Below are 22,350 nucleotides of genomic sequence, written 5' to 3'. Positions count from 1 at the left end.
TGCATCTAGTAGTTCTTAAGTTTGCCGGTCTTTTATTTTGTTTATTTCTCGTTGGTTTGTGAGTATAAATGCTTTAGTTGTTCATAATCACACTTAGTTATACTCCTCTGCTTGACCCTTAAGCTACTTAGGGTTCCTCCTCATGCATTTCCTTGTTTCCTGTCATTTAACCATTTTATACAAAGTACACTTTTGTGAATTATGAATTATTTTTTTTGTTTAGAACGTCTTTTCCCTTCCTGAAACGATTATCATCTTTTCAATCTAAGAACACCATCAGTTGTTTAATTTTTGATCGGCCACTGTCTCTTTGACAAATTAGTTTTATTTTCCTTAGATAATTCTGTTGTCCAATTTCACTTACGGAGCTTTAATTTAGTAGTATTTATCTCCTGTTGACAAATTATACACATTATTTGAGTAGCATTATTGAGTGACATTGTACATTGTTGATTTACTCTGAAGCGACCTTACCCTACTGAATCTATGGGGGGGGGGGGGGGGGGCAACGCGCTGTGCCAGAGCTTCGGTACTGACACGCGATCATGTTCATGTCGGTTCATTTCCTTTAATGTTTTCTGTCTTTTATTTGCGCCTGATGTGTTTCGCTGTGGAGCGGGGCGCATCACCTTGTCATCCGGTTACGCACTGATCACTGATGCGGCCACCAAGCAGCGGCACTCCGCTGTTTTTGCGTTCGGTAGATCTTTTAGAACTGCAGCTCAAAGGTAACTCATAAGGTAAATATATATGAACCCAGGTAGCAGTTTCTCTTTAGGATTGAGAGGAGATGCAGGAAGATAATAAACTGAAAGGACAGAAAAATAGTCAAATAAAAACAAGTTAGTTTTTGTACCTGGTGGTTGCAACAAACAGACACAATTGAAGGTAATCAGAAGTGAGGAACAGAAAATGAAATAATTATTTTAATGTTTAGAGCAGCAGGAACTTCGAGAGGCTGCAGGCGCATCAGTGAGTTTGCGGCCGCTGCGCAGGGGGAGGGGGGAGAGGGCTGAAGCAGAAACTACCGTCGTTAAAAGAAATGTGTTAACTTTGAAAATGTGGGCGCAATTTTAATTGTCAAAAACTCCAGCGAACCATTAGTTCATTTTGCTCAAATAGAAATTGAGGCCTGCCTCTAATACTGGCCCTCCTTCCAAATAAAGGCCTGGAGCTTGATGAGCTTGAGTCAAATACAGGCCCGGGCCTGTATTAGAGGATCTACGGTAATACATTTATTTAGTCTGGCTTGCCAGGCTAGTACGCTGCAGCACTTCAGGAATCATCACGAACACTTAAGTCTTTGAAATAATCCCTTTACGTTAGAATGGTATTTAAACTAACAGCTGTTTTTCTGGAAGGGAGCTGGAAAGAAAAGAGTTGTGGTTTCCATGGCAACAGTGACCACATCTAAGTTCATTTGCCTCTCCTTCCTCACTGTTTAAACAAAAAGCATGAAGTTGTTCACACATCAGGTGCAAATATTAGAACACGTAATGACAACTCCGAAATCTGAAGTTGTTACGTAGAGTTTTAAAACGGTCTGAAAATGAAAAGGTCCCAGCCAAACCAGTTCCACGCAGGTCATCTTTAATGACAACATGTTTATCAGAGTCTCCAATGTAGCAGGAAAAAAAATTAAAAGCAAAACTGTCGATCCACACTTCCAATTTTCATTCATCAGACCTTGCAATCAACAAAGGTTTGGGGCTTTCTCGCACTGTTTCCAACATAACTTGTGTCAAACTTGATTCCGGCTAAGTGTGCTCACGATCTTTTTCCAAAAGCAGGAAAAAGCAAATGATTCAAAACAAACACGGGAAAGGACAATCCAAAACATTGGTTTCAAATGCAGAATGGACCAATACAAGCAGAATCTCCAGGGGTAGGAGTCTGCGTTGGCTGCAGGAGAAGTTTTTAATCCAATACAATCTGAACAAGCTGCTGATAAGGAAGAAGATATCCAAAGTTTTTGTTGCTGCCTTCTTGGTTTGCTGAATTTGACATGGAGAAAATTCTTGGTTTTTGCTAAACAAGTTTTTTTTAGTGCTTAAAAAAAAGAAAAAAAGTCATCTAAAATGGTTTATTGCCTGAAAAGCTGTCCTCACAGCAGAGCAAAGGCAGGAGAGCAGAAGTGAAAATGATGCTTTACTGTTGAACGACTGTGTAGAACGGAGGCTACAACTGCAGCTAGCACTCAGGAACAAACAGGCTGCAGCTTACATGTCCCTAAAGATCTGTGGGAGTCAGTTCACAGAACCAGAGGCTGAGACAAATATCAACCTTGTGACTCAAAAACTGTCCACAATCCAGCTTCAGACACCAAAGCTAAAGTCTGATACTCCAAACAAGAAGCTGCTGCTGCTCAGACACTTCTATAGCTTCATGGAGGAGGTCCGGGAGTTTACCAGACACAAACACGCTGGAGTGTAGGACTGACTAGCTAGGAGTCTGTTTTCCTGAACGAGTCTTTAAACACTTGTGACTTTCTGGGCCGTGACTTTTACGTTGTGTAGAAAAATGTGCAAAATTTTAGTTGAAATCACACAGAACTGGTAAACGCCTGAAACTGCAACTTTCCTGTCACCATTTTGTCTAAATGATCTAAATTTGTTGGCGATTTCTCCTTCCTGAACTCAACCAGACGCTCTCCGTTTCTGATCCAGTCCCTCCCAAAGCCGTCTCACGTTCCTCAAACTCTCTAAAACTGGATGAATATCTCTGAACCCCTCTAACGGCTCTATTTATAAATAAAACTCTTAAGCCCTGTAACATGACAGAGAGGCTGTGTGACTCGTACGAGGAAACTCAGATTTGCAAACACAGTAAAAACTCGCCAACAGCTGCAGCTCAGTGAAATTCTGGTTTACTGACAGGTCAGGTCTTTAAAAGTTGAGTTTTGGTGAAAATATTAATACAAATTCATCAATGATGCTGTTACTTTAAGCTCTTCGAATACTCTCAGGTTGGAGAAACAGAGATTAGTCCTGATTGAACATGTCTGAAAACTGCTTTAATCTTAAATATTTTGTACCAGATCATAAATGCTCCATTTTAAAACATCTCCAACCATAAATGTCACATTTTATGGTTTGTGGCCAGAAGCTCACAGGAGCTTAAGTCTGCTGCAAATAATTACAGAATCATAAGTAAATGTTGTCATATGACACTTAAGGTGGAGTATGAAGTAATGTCAGCATGAACTGCTACCAAGTCATTTTCAAGACAGCACACCAGTTTGAACTGGGCCCTACTGAGACTAGCCATTAGCTTGTTCACCTGATCAGAATTCATCTCCATTTCTCCAAACTCAGGTTGTTTATTTGTGATCTATAGCAGACATGTTGTTTTTAAACTTCACCTCTTCAAAGGATCTTCTTGTAGAAAAGTACATTAGTCTCACTTCTTCATAAAATATATTCTCCTTTCTGTTTGGATGAAAATTGTCGAAGATGCTGCTAACAGAACTCACAATGCTGAGCTGTAAAGCAGAGTGCTGTGGTTGGTGTAGAGGTGGACTTGTGGACAGAGACAGGACACAGAGTCTGTGTGTGGACGGCTGCTGTCCCTCAGCACGTCTCACTGGGATGAACTCCAGTTTGGGTTGGCTGCTGCGAAAACTGCTTTTAATAATAAAACTTCTTAATAAACAACCACTGCTGTCAAATAAATATAATAAACATCACTTAAAGAAAATGAAACAAAATGGCCACTTTCAAAAATAACTCAAAGGCATGGTGACGTTTTCAGTCTGCGTAGTCGACTGAATTTGGTCGAAGTGCTGGGGTACTCGTGCAGGTGGCACAATCTGTGGTCAGTACTAAAACAGTCCTCGGTTGTCACGTGATCAAAGAGCACTGAACATGTAGTTACCCCACCCCCCCAACCCTGTGATCAACCCAACTAAAGGGGAACGAGGAGAAGAGCTCAGGCAAATGTGTGGAGGAGATAAGGCTGGTGAGATACCTACATAGGAGAAAAACAGCTGGAAGAAAACGGGGGAGGGTGGGGTGTTCTCCTGAGAACATATATCTCAGATGGGAGGTGAGGGTGGCAGGCAGGATAGAGGGATGGGAGACGGGCATTCTTCTCACGACAGCTTCTTCTCAGGCACTTTTCTTCAGTTTCAGGTTCAGAAGGAGCTGGCGGGGGGCGTGGTCAACCTCTTCCCTATGTAGACGCTGGGAGGAAGCAAAGAGAGAAGATTCAGATCTCTGGATGCTGAAATATTTAAATTTTTAAAAAATAAAAATAAATAAAAAGACACCTTGTGCCATCAGAAGGGGTGACGACTACTACACCAAGTACTTGTAAAGTTCAGAGTTATTTCTGCTTTTTAATGCTGATTTACCATACCATATTTATTTATAGAGCCCATTTAAAACAGCGTGCTTGAACACAGAAAGAGGGCAAATGTAAAAGAGACAAAAGAGCAGTAATCCTATGTTGAAATGAGCCCTCACAATCAAAGAATATACAACAGGCTGGTAAAACATAAAATCAAGAAAGCAACCCAAATTGCAAACACATAAACATTTGGTTGCAATAACAAGATAAAAACAACAGAATAAAAGCAAAAGAGTGATAAAACAGTAAAAGAAAATAAATACAATTTGAGAACAAAGCCTGCTAATTAAAATTTTCCAGACCAAAAGCCATTCTGAAGAGGTGTGACTTAAAGGGGCATTAAGGAAGTTTGACAGCCAAAGCATGTATAGAAATAATACATTTCTTCTTCATACATTCTCCTGCAATGCCCTGATCCTGTAGAATGAGCCCTGGCATTTTTACTGTGATTGCCTGTTTTTCTGTAAAAATCACAGAAAAAGAGAGATGCTCGGGTCGAGCAGGCTGCTTCATGCGCGTTCACGCTCAGGCATAGCCCGTAGCATTCACTATCAGTAGCTTTAGCAGCACAGAGAGAGGTAGTGCCAACTCAGCCACTTTGTCGCTGTTCCTAACGCCTAGTGATGAACCTACGGGCCATTCCCATCTGTACCGGGTCGGCCCGGGCCGGGTAGCGTAGGTTGTTTACATATCTGGGTGGCCTGGCATTTTTCCGGGCCAACCAAGGCTCATTCTCAGCCCTCTTCTCGAGGGGGTCTGCTTCAGGCCGACCAGGGCCAACACGCCCACTGCTGACAGCAAATTCACACCTTCCATTAGAGCAAGCCTCTGATTGGTGGGTAGAATCAGCCCACATGGGCTTAAGACAAGGATGTGTGGAATCAACCGGGCCAGGCTGGGGCCGACCCGGTACAGATGGGAATGGCCCTCTAGATAGCCATTTTCGCTCCGAACCGTTCTTTGAACGTTGTTTCAGCTGTCATTAAGGATATAAAAGCTACAGATAGGGAAGATGTCACCAGCGGTTTAGCTTATCTAGTTAGACATTGGACTCTCATGTAGAAAACCCGGATTCAATTCTGGGTGTGAACATAATTTATTCAGTATTTTTGTTTTACATTAATGGTATATTTTGTTACAGTAAGATGCCCAAATTTTTATTTGACACTCGCCGAACGGCACTGAATTCACAGATAAAAAAGATGTGGGTTCAACTTTCATTTTGGAACAATTTTTCAAGCAAGGGGAGGGAAGCTCTGTGAACACACACACACACACACACACACGGGACTGTCTCAGCTGTTATTTTCGTTAAGGAGTGTGCACGTACAGCATGCGTGCCTCGTGTACAAGCCTAGTATTGAAGCTGCCGTTCCGCTTTTGGCCTGAGGGGGCAATCACGAGCATAAAAATTCAAAACTCCGTAAAGTCCCTTAAAATGTGTAAGTGATGGAGCCAGACGTATTGAGAGTGGAAGTGCATTCCAAAGCTTAGGAGCAGCAAAGGCAAAAGCCCGCTCTCCAAGGGATTTGTATTTCATTTTGAGAATGCGCATAAGGTGGTGACCTGCGGAACGCAGTGAACGGGCTGAGGCGTATTGTGTGAGTAGTTCAGACAGGTAGAGGGGAGCAGTGTTATTGACAGTTTTATATGAAAGCATAAGAACCTTCAATTCTATATGATATGCTACAGGGAGCCAGTGTTAATCAGCCAGAACAGGAGTGATGTGGCACTTTCTTATTTGCTTCAGTGAGAAATCTGGCCGCTGCATTTTGTACCCTCTGCAGACGGTTGAGGAAAGTTGTCCTGACACCTATGAGAGCAGTCGGCAAAGTCAAGTTGCGAGGTAATAAATGCATAATAAATATACTGAATAGTCATGAGAAATCTGAGGCTTTATTCAGTAGGGCTGTAGCGAAGCCTCGACGAAGTCGACGGCTGGATTCTAAAAATTTGTCGACGTCAGATCCGGAAGTCGACGCACCGCGCCCACTTGTTGCATCCCCAGGAGTTTGTAAATAGAGGAGGAATCTGCCTGTTTTTCCTCTAGTTCGCCCTCTTCTCCGCCTTCACTAACATCTCCGCCAAATACCGAAGACCCGGAACAACGTCCGTCCACTACTAGATTATTTTCCTGTTTTGCCCCTTCGTCTCCCGGCAACGGACAACAACTTCCGGGGTCAGATGTGCGCTGCTCCGTCTCTGTCGCAGATGTAGAAAATCACCGGGAGCGCTTCTCCCTTCATTAAGGAGCTTCTTTCAGACATGAGGAGAGCTGTTTTGGTGGTAGCAGTCTCTCCTCCGTGCTGGTCTGTTTGCTGCTGGGTGTGTTCGGTTTATTTAAACTTGGTAACTTGAACTTAACGTTGGTAAAGCTACTGTTAGTATCTTCGCTAACAGCTTCTTGCGTTGGGATAAGCTGTTACGTTTTGGTTTAGAGTTCATCTTTTTTGTGGTGTAGATCTCCCTTTTATTACATTTAGAGTGTTGTGGGTTTTCGGTTTAGTTAAAAATGTAAGACCACTCGCCTCACGCACATAAGTGACCAAAACAAAGCAGCATGGAGACACTCCATCTTCTACCACCTCTCAGGCAGCAGCCTGCACTCCCAAGTTCTACACGTCACCAGAAAACCAACACAATAAACGCAGTGTTATACAAAATGGAAGGCCTGTAGTGTTTATTCTCTTACAGTAAGAATTTATCAATTTTTTTGAGGAATTTATTTGAGATTTTCTGGTTTTTGTTAATTGTGCAATAGAAAAATAATCATTAGATTAATTTTCTAAATAGTCATTAGAATAGTCGACTATTCGATAAAATAATCGTCAGAATAATCGTTTTAAAAATAATCGTTTACCCCCAGCCCTATTATTCAGACTTCAGGTAAACTGGATATTTGACTGAGCAGCACAACCCAGACCATTTCACATGTGGTCTGAGATCAGACATATCTCTGGTGTTTAACCTCCATCGAAGTAACTTCACGTTAGATGACTGGAGCCACAAACATCCTAATTCTGATATGGTGGGGGTAGGGGGGTAAGATCGAATCTTGTTGGCTCTGATTACACAACAACACACTTTCATATGTGTAAAATCCATGTGTGCTGCGTGTGAAGGTCACTTCTGGGTCAAATATGGTTCACACGGGAGCCTGATGGAGGTCACATGATCTAAATTATAACGTGAACAATCAGGTAAAGGAATCAGATCAGCAAAAACTCTGAACTGAGCTTAAAGACCTGCATGGTGTAGTTGCACATCCAGAGATTATTTTCTGTGAGTTTCATTCAATTCCATCATGTGGTTCAAGAGATATTTTGTTATTTTTGCTAACAGGGAGTAGACACAGACACAGGCAAAAACATCATCCCCCTCCTCTCATTTTACAGCTGCTGGTAATCAGCAGAGCAGAATAAAAAGATGCCTTTACACAAGGCTGAGTGTCTTATCACAGCTAAATAAAGTCGGCTTGTCCAGCAGGAGGCGAGCTGATGACTCCCGTGATGCTGAACGTGACTCTGATGGAGGAGCATTGATTACTGGGCCGGCTGAGATGGCAGGTGTGCAGCAGCTGCTCTGCTGACAGGAACCACTAGCTGACTGTCTCTCAGGCTGTGCTTTAACTCCCCCTGCTGGTGGCTTGGTGAAACTAACGAGTCGACTGCTAATTATTTAAATCAATGCTTAAATGCTCGAAGTACAGGGTGAGGAGGAGCAGATTTTTCATTCAGATCTATTAATCGATCCCTTACCAATTAGTAATAGTAATAGTTACAGTTCTTTTGAACATCTTATTCTTGGTTTTCCTAATTCAGATTTCAAAACTGTAAAACCACTCGTTTGTAGTTTTGCATCGTCCACCAGTTTCCTCCGTAGAGTGGCCGGGCTCAGCCTTAGAGATAGGGTGAGGAGCTCGGACATACGGGAGGGACTCGGAGTAGAACCGCTGCTCCTCCGGATCGAAAGGAGCCAGTTGAGGTGGTTTGGGCATCTGGTCAGGAAGCCTCCTGGATGCCTCCCTGGGGAGGTGTTTCGGGCATGTCCTGCTGGCAGGAGGCCCCCGGGTCGACCCAGGACACGTTGGAGAGGTTACATCTCTAATCTGGTCTGGGAACGCCTTGGGGTCCTGCCGGAGGAGCTGGTGGAGGTGGCCGGGGAGAGGACGGTCTGGAGCTCCCTAGTTGGGCTGCTGCCCCCGCGACCCAGACCCGGATAAGTGGAGGAAGACGAGGACGAGGACCACCAGGCCCTTACTCTGAGTTTTTGGATCAGATCTCTGGTTTTTTATGTGATTTGGTGCTGAATACCGATAAGGTCATTGTAGTGGGGGATTTTAACATTCATGTGGACATTGAAAATGATTGCCTCAATGTAGCCTTTTGTAATATATTAGATTGAATTGGTTTTAGCCAAAGAATACATAGCTCCATCCACTCCTCCCATCATGCATTAGACCTTGTGCTGACTTATGGCATAGAGTCTGAGGAAATAACGATATTTCCACATAATCCAGTCCTCTCTGACAACTTTTTGATAACCTTTGAGTTTTTATAACTGAGTTCTCGAGACATGAAAGTAAATTTCACTATAGTCGGTCTCTGTCTGTTGCATCTTTTGAATCAACTGTTCCATCTTTACTCTCTTCAGCCTCTCAGAGGAACGTAGCAGAGGGCAATATTTTCATTTCTAGCCCTTCACAAATTGATGGTCTAGTTCGGAAAAATAGTCTTGTGCTTTATAAAAATACCGGTTTTATATCTGGAAAGGTCACATGAGGCATAGGACATAATTACAAACGACAACGTGTCTTCATGAAAACAGACAGTATCTTATTATTTTTTACAATCTGGACACCAATCCCTCCCAAAGTTGTCTCACATTATCTGATAGATGAAAACTTAAAGGAGGTGGATTAAAAGCGGGTTCCAGACGTCCACGTCAACTCTGGGACTCTTCAGTGAAGATTTGACTTACAAATATTTAGAACATATGTTAAAAGTCCCCCGTTTGCGGTGCATTGATCACACTACATTTCCCATGATGCACCTCAGCATATTTCCTGAGTGTGCCCCGCTGTTTTGCTGACTGAGCAGGTGAAAAAAGTTGAGGTGTTTGTCGGTGTTTCCTGGGTGTATACCTCCTGTGTGCATACTTGTGTGAGTATGGAAGCTGAGCTGAATGTATGTGCACGTATAAACATGGATAGATGTCCTCTATTGTTGTTTATTGTCGTTTGTGGACTGTTTAGTCTGTATAGTACAGATTTACAGAACCCAACGCCATAATGGGGCCTACAGTGTATTGGGGGTGTGTTTGCTTTGCTATTTATCCTAGTCGCTGGACTGGATCTATTAGTGGTGCGTCTCCAATCTTTGAACTGTTGGCCAGTTTATGTTTATGTTTATTCATTTAGGAGACGCTTTTATCCAAAGCGACTTACAATTTATAACCTGTAGGGCATGTTGTGATCTGTGGGGGAAACCGGAGTACCCGGAGGAAACCCACGCATGCAAGGGGAGAACACGCAACTCCACGCAGAAAGGCCGCAGCCGAGTTTCGAACCTGCAACCTTCGTGCTGCGAGGCAACAGTGCTAACCACTGCGACACCATGCAGCCCAGTTGAGCCTGTTAAAGTTAGCTGATATTTATCAGTCTCTGTCGCTTGATAGTGCCATCTGGTGGACGTATTATGGTTGTGTAAATTATGGTATTAGAGTTGCAAAATCATTGTATAGAGTTGTAGATTGACCATCATGTATTGCTGTCTGTTGATCTCTCTCCCCTTTATTTGTATTTTCTAGATAACCACATCACATCACATCCCATGTATAGAGCTCCGGACCCCACGTGACTCTCAGTTAGTAGACGCCATTTTGGCATGCAAAAAAGGTAAACAAACACGGATGTAACCATGAACATGAACGGGATCCGCTTGGATTTTACTTCGTCGGAGTTTACTTCACACTTTAAAACAGAAGAAATCGTTTTATATAGTCAGAAATTAAATAGACTAAACATCTCCGACCCTTACCGTGCCCCTGGGATACTTTTTAAAAATGCCAGAAGCTGTCGGAGCGGGCTTCTTACCGGCACAACACCGGACCTGACCGGGGAACCCCTTGGGATTTACCCGGAGGAGCTGGCTCCGGCGGCTGGGGAGAGGGAAGTCACGCTACTGCCCCCGCAACCCGACTCCGGATACGCGGATGAAAATGGATGGATGGACGGACAAATAACAGATTTACACGTAAGTAGTCTCGGTGAGACAGATAATAGCAATCCAAAGTGCTTTTTATGTGTGATCTGACAATTGATCAACCATTGCTTAAAAATTAAATACAGCTTAGCCGGTTAATTGCTGTCATCATAAAACACGGAAACGGCAGCACGCAGAACTCACAAGGCAATGTTTTACGTGATGTTTACTTGCTGCTATGAGTAATAAGACAGAAAAAGCCACGTCAAAATAAGTTTAGGAAGCCCACTAAGAATCATAATAAAAGCATTTAAAATAAATACCATATACAGCTGAGGAAACGTTGGTTTAAGTACCTGATATGAAGTTGTCGCTGCATAAGCGAAAACCTTTACTCTCGGGGTCCCACAGCTTCATTTTAGCTCGGTCACTAGTGCGTTTTATTACAATGATCCAACGTTTGCGGCGCTCCGGATCTTGGGGAATCCTGTAGATGGCTCATTCCTTATGTCGTCCGCGTCTGTTCTGCATCCTGGGGCACAACAGGAATCTACCATATTTCCTGTTTAATTGAGTTTTCTGACAATAACAAATAGTCCAGCTGCCGGCTTCTGCCTGCCAATATGGCGCCGTTTCGATTTGAACTGTTGCATGCCGGGAAACGTGACGTCAACTCCCGGAGCTCTATACACCCACAGTCACACACATATTGAGGACATCTGTACACACTGGAACAGAATGCTAATAAACAGCTTGAACTGTACCAATGGAGTTGGTTCCGAGAGTTCTTTCTGACCGAGGAAGACTCAGTTGAAGCAAATCAGAAATCAGTGCAGTAAATTTTACAACATGTCTGGATTAAAATCCCACATATTGGAGGCAAACTGGGATTCATTTTCCTGTTCCAAAACAAACTGACAGTTGGATCAACCTAACAACTAAAAGACAACATCTCTAAAGTTGAGCTACAGACCACTCCTTATGGTAAATTAAACCTGAAATGGCAAGAAAATAAATAATTTAAATATATACAACCATAAAGGTGATGTGAGGCACTCTTACCCCAGCCCCAGAGCCAGGATGTGTGATAGCAGCAGCGAGGGGATGAACACTTTGAGGAACTCAGCAGAGAAGATGCCTCCTTTCTTCATGGCGCCGGTCTTCCTCATGCTGAGCGTTACGGAGCGTCGAGGGTGACGGAAATGGAACTCCCTGCAAAAACATCACACACGTTTTTATGTGCACTCTGATTAGACATCTGTGCTTTCGAAGCAGCTTTCCTCTGGTTTATTTAACACTCAGAAAAGCGGTCTGTCCAGTTGTGTTTATGTGACTGACTAGTTAAGAGCCTAACAGTGTTTAAACTAATGTCTGAATGTTTCAGAAATAATAACATTAAACTCTTTATGATCTTCTCTTTAAATATCTCAACATTTTTGTAATACTCTATGTTGATTTGAATATTATGAAAGTAATTTAGGTAACGAGCTGCCACTGCTGGAATAAATCTACTTCCTAAGAGGTGAACTCTGGTTACGTTACGTTATGATGAAATAATCAGAAACCCTCAGCTGAAGGACTTTAAGCGCAGTTATAGTCTAATATATATTTTAAAGGAGGACAAAACACTTGAACAAAGTGAACATAGATCCTGAGATCCAGCACTCTGAAGTGTGAAATCATTTTTGTATTTGAGGCCGACACCTGGAGTCTTCAGCTTTAATCGGACTGTTTCACCTGTGAGTTTGAACGCCTCTGTCGCTTAATGATCGACCACTTTCTCTGCACAAACACGAACACACACACACACACCCACCCCGGACACAGAGACGGTTTGTTTACCGAGCAGAGACTTACTTAGGGGGAATGTTTTCTGGTCGACTGGACCAGTCAGCAACCCAGTCTGCATCCTTCATCAGGATGTCCATGTCCCTCTCCTTGTCCAAGATGTCCTCTTCTGACTGAACAAACAGATGTTATTTAGGAACGGCACAACGAGGTTTTCGTTTATTACATGTTTGTGAGGTGGGACAGAAAAACATACAAATATCAGATCTGCATCCGATCCTAAAGGTGAAAACAAAAGGTGTGTGAACAAATGTTACATATAAATTTAAAAAAATACAAATCTACTCTTGACGATGCAGCCGTCTCCATGGAAACTACAGGCAGCAGTTGTCATTTGCATGTTCACACACAGCAACTGAGGTCAGGTTGCCACAGCAACAGACTGATGGTAAGGCTCTTACCTGGCTGTCTCTTCTGCCGATCATGTCCACATCAAAGATGATCTGTCCTGCATCCTGGGGGGAGTGGGGTCGGGGGGGGCTGTGGAGTCAAACCAGAGTCTCCGTCAGCTAAAACTGAATAACTCCAGGGACTACAAAGCATTATTTACACAAGTGAAAGGTGTCACTTCTGGGCTTGGGTGGATGGATAAAAATCCTACAGGGAAAAAGAATAAATCCCTAGTAGGAGGACAGCCACGCTGTGACAGAAGTGGTTTTAGGACACATCCTTTGGTTTCAGTGTTAAAAACTCTAAAAGAACTAAAAAGCTCATTTTTAAGCCAGCATCTCACCGGGCTGCGACTGTTCAGACGTGTTTTGTCAGGGTTCTCTGCTTTTGTCAGATATTTTTTCTCCTGAAATTGTCCCAACTTCATCTTAGATTCTTGATTAATAGAGAAGTGGGAGAGCAAGCTAACCGAGACAAACTAACTGGGACAAAACATACGATAATGTGTGTTTGGTCTGCTGCAACCATCCTTGGTAATAAAACTCAAGATTGCTGCAAAGCCTGATTAGTCACCTTGAGGGAAGCTTAGATAGCATCCCTCACAGAAAGGAAAACAACATCATCATTAAAACATGAATAAAATAGAAGAAAACACTAATAAAAACAAAAAAGATCATAAAACAAATGAAACCTTCAGTCTGAAGTGGAACCTGTAAGGACCACTCATCTGTGGAATGAGAAACAGCTAAATGTGTGTCGCACAGAAAAAAAAAGTCCCAAAATCCCCGACAATATTATCCTCTCAGTGTTTACTAGAGGTGTGAGTCCCCACTGACTCGCATCTTCAAGATTAACGATACGGTGAAACCCTGCTGATGATTTTTAATAATTTGACAATGAATTTACAAGCAGCATCTGGTTTTTAAACATCGTCACAATTTTCCCCTCTTTCTCGTTGAAGGACATATTTGATCCTCTATTGTTTCTGATTAATAAATATGTTCAAGATGAAAAGACAATGCACTTCATCAGTGATATTTACATATTATACATATTTTATTGTGACAATACTCAGTTCAAATAATCTGAAAAAAGAACCATCAATGTGACTTTCTGCAAAAAGCAAAACATTTTCATCCATGAGGTTCAGACAGTCACTCTGCTCAGGAAAGTATACCAGCAGAATCAGAGAACTATTAGAAATCATCATTTAATTATTAGAATTATAACGAAAAGCTGCTAGCTTGAAAATATTTATAAATACTGTAATGATCCATAAGGGTGACTGTTACTGTTCCTTTAAGAGAAAAGTGAACGCTGGAGAAGCAGGGAGATGTGAGTTTACCTCAACTGTTTATTGGACTTCTCTGAACCACCGTTGAGGGCAAAACGTCATTCTGTCTGAATGTCTTGAATTGTTTTAAAAGTGCCAGAAAAGTACAAGTGACACTCAAAATAATCTGAATGTGGTGCAAAATTTCCTTTGTTCAGTAATTCTACTTAGAATATTAAACTAATATATGAGACAGACTCATTCCATGCAAAGCCAGATATTCCAGCCTTTATTTGTTATAAATGTGATTATTAAGGCTTACAGCTGATGAAAACCCCACATTCAAAATCTCAACTAGAATATTGTGAAAAGTGTCACACTCTAATCAGCTAATGAATCTCGAACATCTGCAAAGGGTTCCTGAGTCTTTAGATGGTCTCTCAGTCTACGATGAATCACTGAAATAAATGAACTTTTGCTCCATATTCTAATTTTCAGTTTCCCCTGTGAGATGTTGTTTTTGTTCCAGCTGGTTGAATCGATGCTGATGACATCAGACTAACAAACAAACTCAGGTGACTCCGACAGCTAACCCTGATAAGGTCTGCTCTATCTCAACTTTGAGGATGGGGGAGTGCATGATGTGGCCACAGGAAGATGAAAGGTCAGGTTTTCTCCTTGAACATTTAAAAAATACAAACCAGATGTGGGTGAATCAGGGGGAATCTGCTTATATCTGGAAGCAAAAATCAAACCACCAGAAATCTTTCTTCCTTGTGTTTATTCTAACAGCACCTGTCACAGGATGAGTTGCTGCGGCTCGACTCATGTTGGGCGTCCAACAGTATCTTCTCCATGTCTCCGTTGTGGATTGATGATGAGGAGGGGACGTGCTCCAGTCCCCCTACTAGGGCCTCCTCTTCCTCCACCTGAGGGAGAGGCAGCGGAAGCTCCTGGACCTGAACTCTGTTCATCTCCAGCTCCACCCAGGACCCTGCAAGACACAAGAACAATCCTTTTATCCATGCTCACATTTCTTCCAGGATCTTTTTCATATAAAGATTAGGTTTTTCTTCACAGACAGAAAAATATAAAAGAATTACGCTCACTGGCCACTTTATTGGGTACACTTGTCCAATTGCTCATTAACGCAAATTACTTATAAGCCAATCACATGGTGGCAACTGAATGCATTTAGGCATGTTGACATGGTCAAGATGTCTGCTACAGTTCAAACTGAGCAGCGGAATAGGGAAGAAAAGTGATTTAAGTGACTTTGAAAGTGGCATGGTTGTTGGTGCCCGACGGGCTGGTCTGAGTATTTCACAAACTGCTGATCTTCTGGGATAGTCACACACAACCATCTCTAGGGTTTACAGAGAATGGTCTGAATAAGGGAAAACCTCAAGGGAGAGCAGTTCTGTGGGTGAAAATGCCTCATTAATGCTAGGGCCATTAATGGCCAGACTGGTATGAGCTGATAGAAAATCAACAGTAACTAGAATAACCACTCTTTACAAACAAGGTATGAAGAAGAGCTTCTCTGAACACAAACGTTTAACCTTGAGGCAGATGGGTTACAGCAGCAGAAGACCACACCAGGTGCCACTTCTGTTGGCTAAAACAGGGAACTGAGGCTACAATTCATACAGGCTCACCAAAATTGGACAATTGAAGAATGGAAAAATGTTGCCTGGTCTGATGAGTCTTGATTTCTTCTGCAACACCGGATGATAGGGTCAGACTTTGACACCAACAACATGAAAGCATGGATCCATCCTGCCTTGTATCAACGGGTCAGGCTGCTGGTGGTGGTGTAATGGTGTGGGGGACATTTTCTTGGCACACTTTGGCCCCTTTAGTACTAACTGATCATTGCTGCAACGCCAGAGTCTACCTGAGTATTGTTGCTGACCATGTCCATCCCTTTATGACCACAGGGTACCCATCTTCTGATGGCTATTTCCAGTAGGACAATGCATCATGTCATAAAGCTCCAATCATCTCAAGCTGATTTCTTGAACATGACAATGAGTTCACTGTACTCAAACGGCCTCCCCAGTTACCAGATCTCAATCCAATAGGGCACCTTTGGGATGTGGTGGAACGGGAGATTTGCATCATGGATTTGCAGCTAACAAGTCTGCAGCAACTGCGTGATGCCATCATGTCACTATGGACCAAAATCTGACGAATGTTTCCAGTACCTTGTTGAATCTATGCCACGAAGGATTAAGGCAGTTCTGAAGGCAAAATGAGGTCCAGCCCGGTACTAGCTAGGTGTACCCAATAAAGTGAATGTATTTTCTAAAGCAGTTGTGAAACAGCAAATGTTTAACTTGTGACTGATCAGCTGTTTGCTCTTCTGGAAACATCCTAAATAAACTAAATGTCAACCTAATATTGTCCTTCTACACAAGAACAAACCCCAGATCTTGGCTCAGAGATTTGAATCACCATCAAATGTATCACATAAATGCCACTGACTCTTGGTAGCCTTACCTCCAACACTTTAACTACTTCATTTATTTGTTAGGGCCCGGTCACACATGACCCAGAGGCTGGACTGGAGGTTTCCTACTCTTGGTTTAAAAAGGCCTTTGTGGTGTCGCTCTGCTGGTTAAAAAGCTTAAAGTCAAAGTTTCAAACCAAAGTTGGAACATCTAGCCTGGCCTGTCAGACTCGTCCTCTGTTTAATTCTACACAGAATTAAACAGAGGATGAGTCTGGCAGGATAGGCTATGGAAAATCATGAATGCAGGTAAAATATTAACCCTCTGATGCATGAATTATGAAATCTTCAACCAAGATTTTTTAAACAATTTTTTTCATTCATCTTTAGGTGTGAATGAAACAAATTTCAACAAATATTTTTTGTAATATTTTGTTAATTTACAAATAATTTATTACATGTCCATCTCAGTGGACAGCGTGCATTCTGAACATGAAATATGTTGGCTTGACTTACTGAAGTCGAAATGGAGGGGCTCAAATGCAACAAAGTCTTCAACAGCTGTGCTTAGTAGCAAAAATAAAGAAATAACAATTTTGAGTACCTGTCCACTGTAGTGACCATTATGCACCAAAGGGTTAAGATCAACTTAAACATGAGAAACAGGTCAAATAAAACTCAACAGCATGCCCAAGATGACTAAGTTAAAGTAAAAATTTATTTTACATCAAAATGTAAAAAGATGAGGCATTCCTTACAAAATAAAGTCCAACCGTTGAGAAAAATGTAAACTAAACTTTTGGAAAACAAAATAACCTACTGAAAGTGCACCTTGTTGTCATGAACCCCACTGTGTTTGTTGTGGAGTTTTCAATGAGTAAAGTAGAAAATATCATTTAGACATTTTACTTTTTTTTTATTTTGGGTGAAATTTTATTACCACAACAGCGGAACTGACTAAAATTCCTTTAGATCTGTACAAATAGGTCTCAAACATCCACACATACCTGAAAAATGTGTTTTTTTTTTAACTTATTTAAGCATTTTTGTTTGTTTGTTTAGTTTTGAAATTAAAGTTGACACAAAGTAAAAAAAAAAGTGCCTTTTGAACAAGTGGATCTAGTTTGATGTTGCAAAAATATTAAACCCAAATCTTTCACGTCTTCAAACATTCCTTAGTTGTACCACAGCTGGAGACGAGTGTCTGTGTTCTGATTACAGATAAGGACTTTAATCTGTTCCAATAAACAAACTCATATCCTGTTCAGGGACAAATTTCCAATACAAATCTGGGCATTTCCTATATTCATCACTAAAACTTAATCATGGAAGAGGATGTTGATGTGAAGTGTGCTCGTTTCTTTTCCACGCCATTACAGAGAAGACCAGGTTGTGTTTCTGTTAAATAAAAAGTATCCGCCCCGTTATTATGTCCCGGTTTAGCCAATTATGATCCTGTCACCGTAGTTATAATTTCTGACAGTAATAGGATTTACAGAGTGTCCATTATACACACTACATGAGGAGGCCAGAGGGGAGTGAGACAGACAGTTATTTCCTGGATCTGAGCTGGAATGAGGCAACAAGTCAGTCAGAGTAAACTTCTATTTATTGCTGTGTGATGAGGTGGCAGTAAATGCTCATCTGAGTGTGTGCTGTGTTTGGAAACCGTGGCTGGGAAATGTAACGCTCCCCGGATTGTACGTGAGCTCCAGCATGGACCGTCTGCTGGAGGCACAGCCTGCCAGAGCTGCATAACAAATACGGAGGAGGAGCAGGTTAGCTTCAGGATGGGGTGGGGGTTCAGACCTCACCCTATATCAAAACACATCTCCTTAAAAATAAGCAATGAGGAGGATCTCTAAGCAGGACACAAATAAATATGATGATGTTCAGACGAAGAGGCCAGTAATGGAGATGCCCTCCATCCCCGATCGGGCACAAACTCACTCATCCTGTGGATTACACAGCATATTGCAGGCCATTGTCCTCACTCCGTGGACTAAAACCACGTTACCATGGCAGCAAGGCTTCCGAACACTCTAGCCAAAGAGACCACCACGTCAACTGTTGGGACGAGTTTATAACAGAGATGTGAGGTGACCTGTGGCAGAAACTGGACTAAAGCTATCCCAGTGCATTATATCAGGGGTTCCCCACCACAGTACCATGAGCCAGCACTGGTTGGTACATTATTTGAAACAATAAAACTACAAAAATACGCACAGAAGACCTGGGATAACAGCATATAATAAAAAAAAATTCTGATCATCTATCATCTTTCATGCCAGAGTTCTGAACTACTAGCATCTTACGTTGAGAATAAGGGTGTGTATTGGCAAAAATCTGGCAATAAGATAAATCTCACAATACAACGTAAATCAGGTGTCACCAACTCCAGTCCTCGAGGGCCACCATCCTGCTAGCTTTCTGTGTTTCCTGCTCTACCACACCTGGGTGGAGTCATTTAATCCTCTCCTTAACTTTGCACAGGCCTGTTAATTACTCATTCATTTCCATCAGAGGTGTAATGAGGTGTCACCCCGGCTTTACACTGGAGCCGTCAGCAGCGCGAGTCGGCCGCGTCTCAGGAGCAGCATGTCGCGGCCTTTACGCGCCGGTTCTATTTTCTACGCGCGACGCCTCTGAAATGGGTCAAGTTCGACATTTTTGGGGAAGGAAAGACAGGAAATCAGACGCCAAAATGGAGAGGAGCTCCCGAGATTTTCAGAATAAAGAACGTACTGCCTTCCGGTTGCTTTACTTTAAAAAAGGTTACCAACTGTGCGGCCCCGTGAGAAGTTATCACCTAGCTAGCGGTCTCCTTTGTTTTTCAGGTCCGTATTTGCGATTATAAAACGGACAGAACATAAAACACAAACATTTTGGGGCCATGTTGTAGTTTTCTCCTGCTTGTTGTTGTGTTTACTGACGAAGTCACTCTGACTTCGTGCTCGGTCGGTGACAGCTGCTCCCCTGCTGCTTCGCATCTCGTGGGAAGGGCCAAGCAGCAGCTTACGCGAGCAAGACATGCTGCTGCAGTAACGTACTGCTGACAGCTCCTGTGGAAACCCGGGGTCAGGCCGGGTCGGACTGGGGGGCAGACAGAGCCACTTTGATGTTGGTTTATGAGGGTATGATCAGGTCGGCCTTAGATTATGGGGGTTTCCTGTATGGTTTGGCTGCGCCTTCCACCCTGAAGCAGCTGGATGTGTTGCAGGCAGCGGCTATGGGGGTGTGTACTGGGGCGTTTTGGTCGTCCCCGGTGGCAGCCCTCCTTGTTGAAGCTGTTGGTGTCTATGACAGAGTGTAGCCAGGTTTGGCTGTAGGCATAGTGTTGCTGTGGCAGCAATACGCCGCGAGGCGTCCAGTCTGCCTTACCCAAAGAACAAGAATCAGGTGTGTAGAAACAGCTAACGTGTGCAGGATGTTAGCCCTCAAGGACCGGAGTTGGTGACTCAAGGTGTAGATGGCATTGCGTCATTAAAAGACAGTATTTGTAATTTTTAAAACTGAGTTTAACTGGAAAACCCAGGCAAGACTCTTCCAAGACACATCCAGAGTTATCACAAGATTTCATTGTTCCATCAAAATAAGCTGGTAAAGACTACTGCCACCTAGTCGCCGGAGTTTAAATTGCACCACATAAAATTATTAGAGCATATTTTATTTGTTTATTTATTTATTTGGGACAGTGCACAGTGTTTGCTTGTAAATTCTCCCAAAAAATTATAATAATAAATCAATGCACTGCATTCAAATATTGATCCGGTACATCAAATATGGTGATTTTCAGTGTATCGATATAAGTGATTAAGTCATTGCCGTGAATTCAATGCCTTTCGGCGAGTCTCAAATAAAAATGTGGGCGTCTTATTACTGTAAAAAAATATATCATTAATGTAAAAAAGAAACTCCTAATCACAAGTTATGCTCACACCTGGAATCATACCCAGGCTTTTCGCATGAGAGTCAGACATCTTACTAGGTGAGCTAAAGCACCAGTGACATTGAATTTATCTATAACGTTTATATCGTTGATGACAGCTGAAACAACGTCAATCCAAAGAACAGTTCGGAGCGAAAATGGCTATTTTGTTGCTAATTTGCAGGAAATATCTAGAAGAAAGTTCTACAAAAAGTAGCTAAGGGTCCTCTGAAATGTAGCTAGGATTGTCACTAGGCGTTAGGAACAGCGACAAAGTCGCTGAGTTGGCACTGCCTCTCTCTCTGCTGCTAAAGCTACGGATAGCAAATGCTACGGGCTATACCTGAGTGTGAACGCGTATGAAGCAGCCTGCTCGACCCGAGCATCTCTCTTTTTCTGTGATTTTACAGAAAAACAGGCAATCAAAGTAAAAATGCCAGGGCTCATTCGACAGGACCAGGGCATTGCAGGAGAATGTATAAAGAAGAAATTTATTATTTCTATACATGCTTTGACTGTCAAACTTCCTTACAGTCCCTTTAAGCCAGAAAAGATCTACAGACAGGTCTTGTCTAAAACCATATGGAAATACATAACACTTGTTGCTTTGTATTATGTAAGAGAAGATGTAGGCACAGACTGAGCATAATGGGCATCCATGGCCAATAATTTGGTTATTAGACATTTTAAAGTTTTTTTTAATCCAGTATAAACATCAATATTTCCTGTCATCAGATTTGACATGGAGAAATAAACTTTCATGTACTCTGGAACAGCTGAGAAATGTGATACTTCCCCCATATTACTCATGTCCAAAACTTCTGTCCCCTTGTCGTTGTGTCCATAAATAGCATGCCAAATATAACAGCTTTAATATGTTTACACGTTTTAGAGCGTTTTGTGGATTAGAATGACTGTAATACAAACATTTTCGTAAATTATCAAAATTATTATGCGCCGATTTAATCAAATTGGACATCTTCCATCGAGCCTTGTTGACAAGTCTAAAGCACACCCACAGCCTCTGTATTGATCGCTGATTGGCTCCGTTGCCCGTCATTCAAGCTTCCTGAAAGATTATTGGTTCAGCTACTGTCAATAAACACACGGAACACAACGTTCTAGTTCCTCCCCCTTCAGTAAGAACCGAACTCGCGGAGAAAAATACATACTTGCCGAATAAACAACTCTTATTGTTGAAATTATAACAGCAGACGCCTTTCGGATACGAGTAAAATTCATCAAGACGCTTCAGAAGAAAAGAGGCACGCACACATGCACAAAGCGTCAGTGTGTTCTGAAGCTCTAAGCTCAGTAGCATTTAGCTTACCGTTAAGCCCCGAGTCTCCGTTGCTTTCTGTGGAAGTAACGTTAGCAGCGTCGGACATTGTGGCTGGCAAACAGGGTGGGTTGCATTAAGGGCTCAAGTCGATGCAAAACGGCCACTGCTATCTCTACACATTCAGGCGTGCTTTGATACAACAGCGCCGACTTGTCACCAGCTCGGTGCCTCAGAAAATAGCTAACTGTCCTGGCTGAAGCACCGCTGAAGGGATTTGTTTTCGTCGGTTAGCTGACATAGGAGCAGCAAGCACGAGCCAATCACAGCTCCTCAGAGGCGGAGTGCTCACTGACGTATCACCAGTGACAAGTGTGGCAGGTTGTTGTAATATATAATCAAATTATTTCGTTCTTATTTCTTTGATATTTGCCTATAAATTAATTGTGAAATATCAATAAGATACATACTTAAAGTAAAACTGAGATTAGAGTAGGATCAAATGAATTTGATTAATTAAGATTCCTCCTTGAACTTATTTAAAGAGATTTGCAACTTTCTCATATTTTTAAATCATCAATTATTGAGCCAGTATGTGCTAAAACGACCCTTTACATGTTTTCTTAAAGG

At 42.2% G+C, this 22,350-nt stretch overlaps 1 protein-coding gene across 1 annotated transcript; it reads right to left on the bottom strand.

Annotated features, from left to right (window-relative positions):
* Window positions 1–3,904: 3,904 nt before the first annotated feature.
* bnip3lb (BCL2 interacting protein 3 like b) lies at window positions 3,905–22,035 on the bottom strand. The gene is made up of 6 exons (XM_015975830.3): window positions 21,772–22,035; window positions 14,857–15,055; window positions 12,800–12,878; window positions 12,408–12,511; window positions 11,613–11,762; window positions 3,905–4,181 (listed from the first exon to the last, which is right to left on the bottom strand). Exons 1-6 carry the CDS (start codon window positions 21,827–21,829, stop codon window positions 4,133–4,135), a joined length of 639 nt encoding a protein of 212 aa, XP_015831316.3. The 5' UTR covers window positions 21,830–22,035; the 3' UTR covers window positions 3,905–4,132.
* Window positions 22,036–22,350: the final 315 nt, after the last annotated feature.

The sequence above is a fragment of the Nothobranchius furzeri genome, chromosome 6 (assembly GCF_043380555.1).
Source record: "Nothobranchius furzeri strain GRZ-AD chromosome 6, NfurGRZ-RIMD1, whole genome shotgun sequence".
NCBI lineage: Eukaryota > Metazoa > Chordata > Actinopteri > Cyprinodontiformes > Nothobranchiidae > Nothobranchius > Nothobranchius furzeri.
Note: the sequence above shows the minus strand (reverse complement) of the source record. Positions and strands in the feature narration are given on the sequence as shown.

What these genes read in the sequence shown, in the direction of transcription:
- bnip3lb (XM_015975830.3), bottom strand. Translation starts at nt 21,829, where the DNA reads ATGTCCGACGCTGCTAACGTTACTTCCACAGAAAGCAACGGAGACTCG. An exon ending in TCGGCAGAAGAGACAGCCAG is followed by an intron (nt 12,512 to 12,799) that starts GTAAGAGCCTTA and finishes CTGTTTGTTCAG; the next exon opens with TCAGAAGAGGACATCTTGGA. An exon ending in CCAGAAAACATTCCCCCTAA is followed by an intron (nt 11,763 to 12,407) that starts GTAAGTCTCTGC and finishes ATGTTTTTGCAG; the next exon opens with GGAGTTCCATTTCCGTCACC.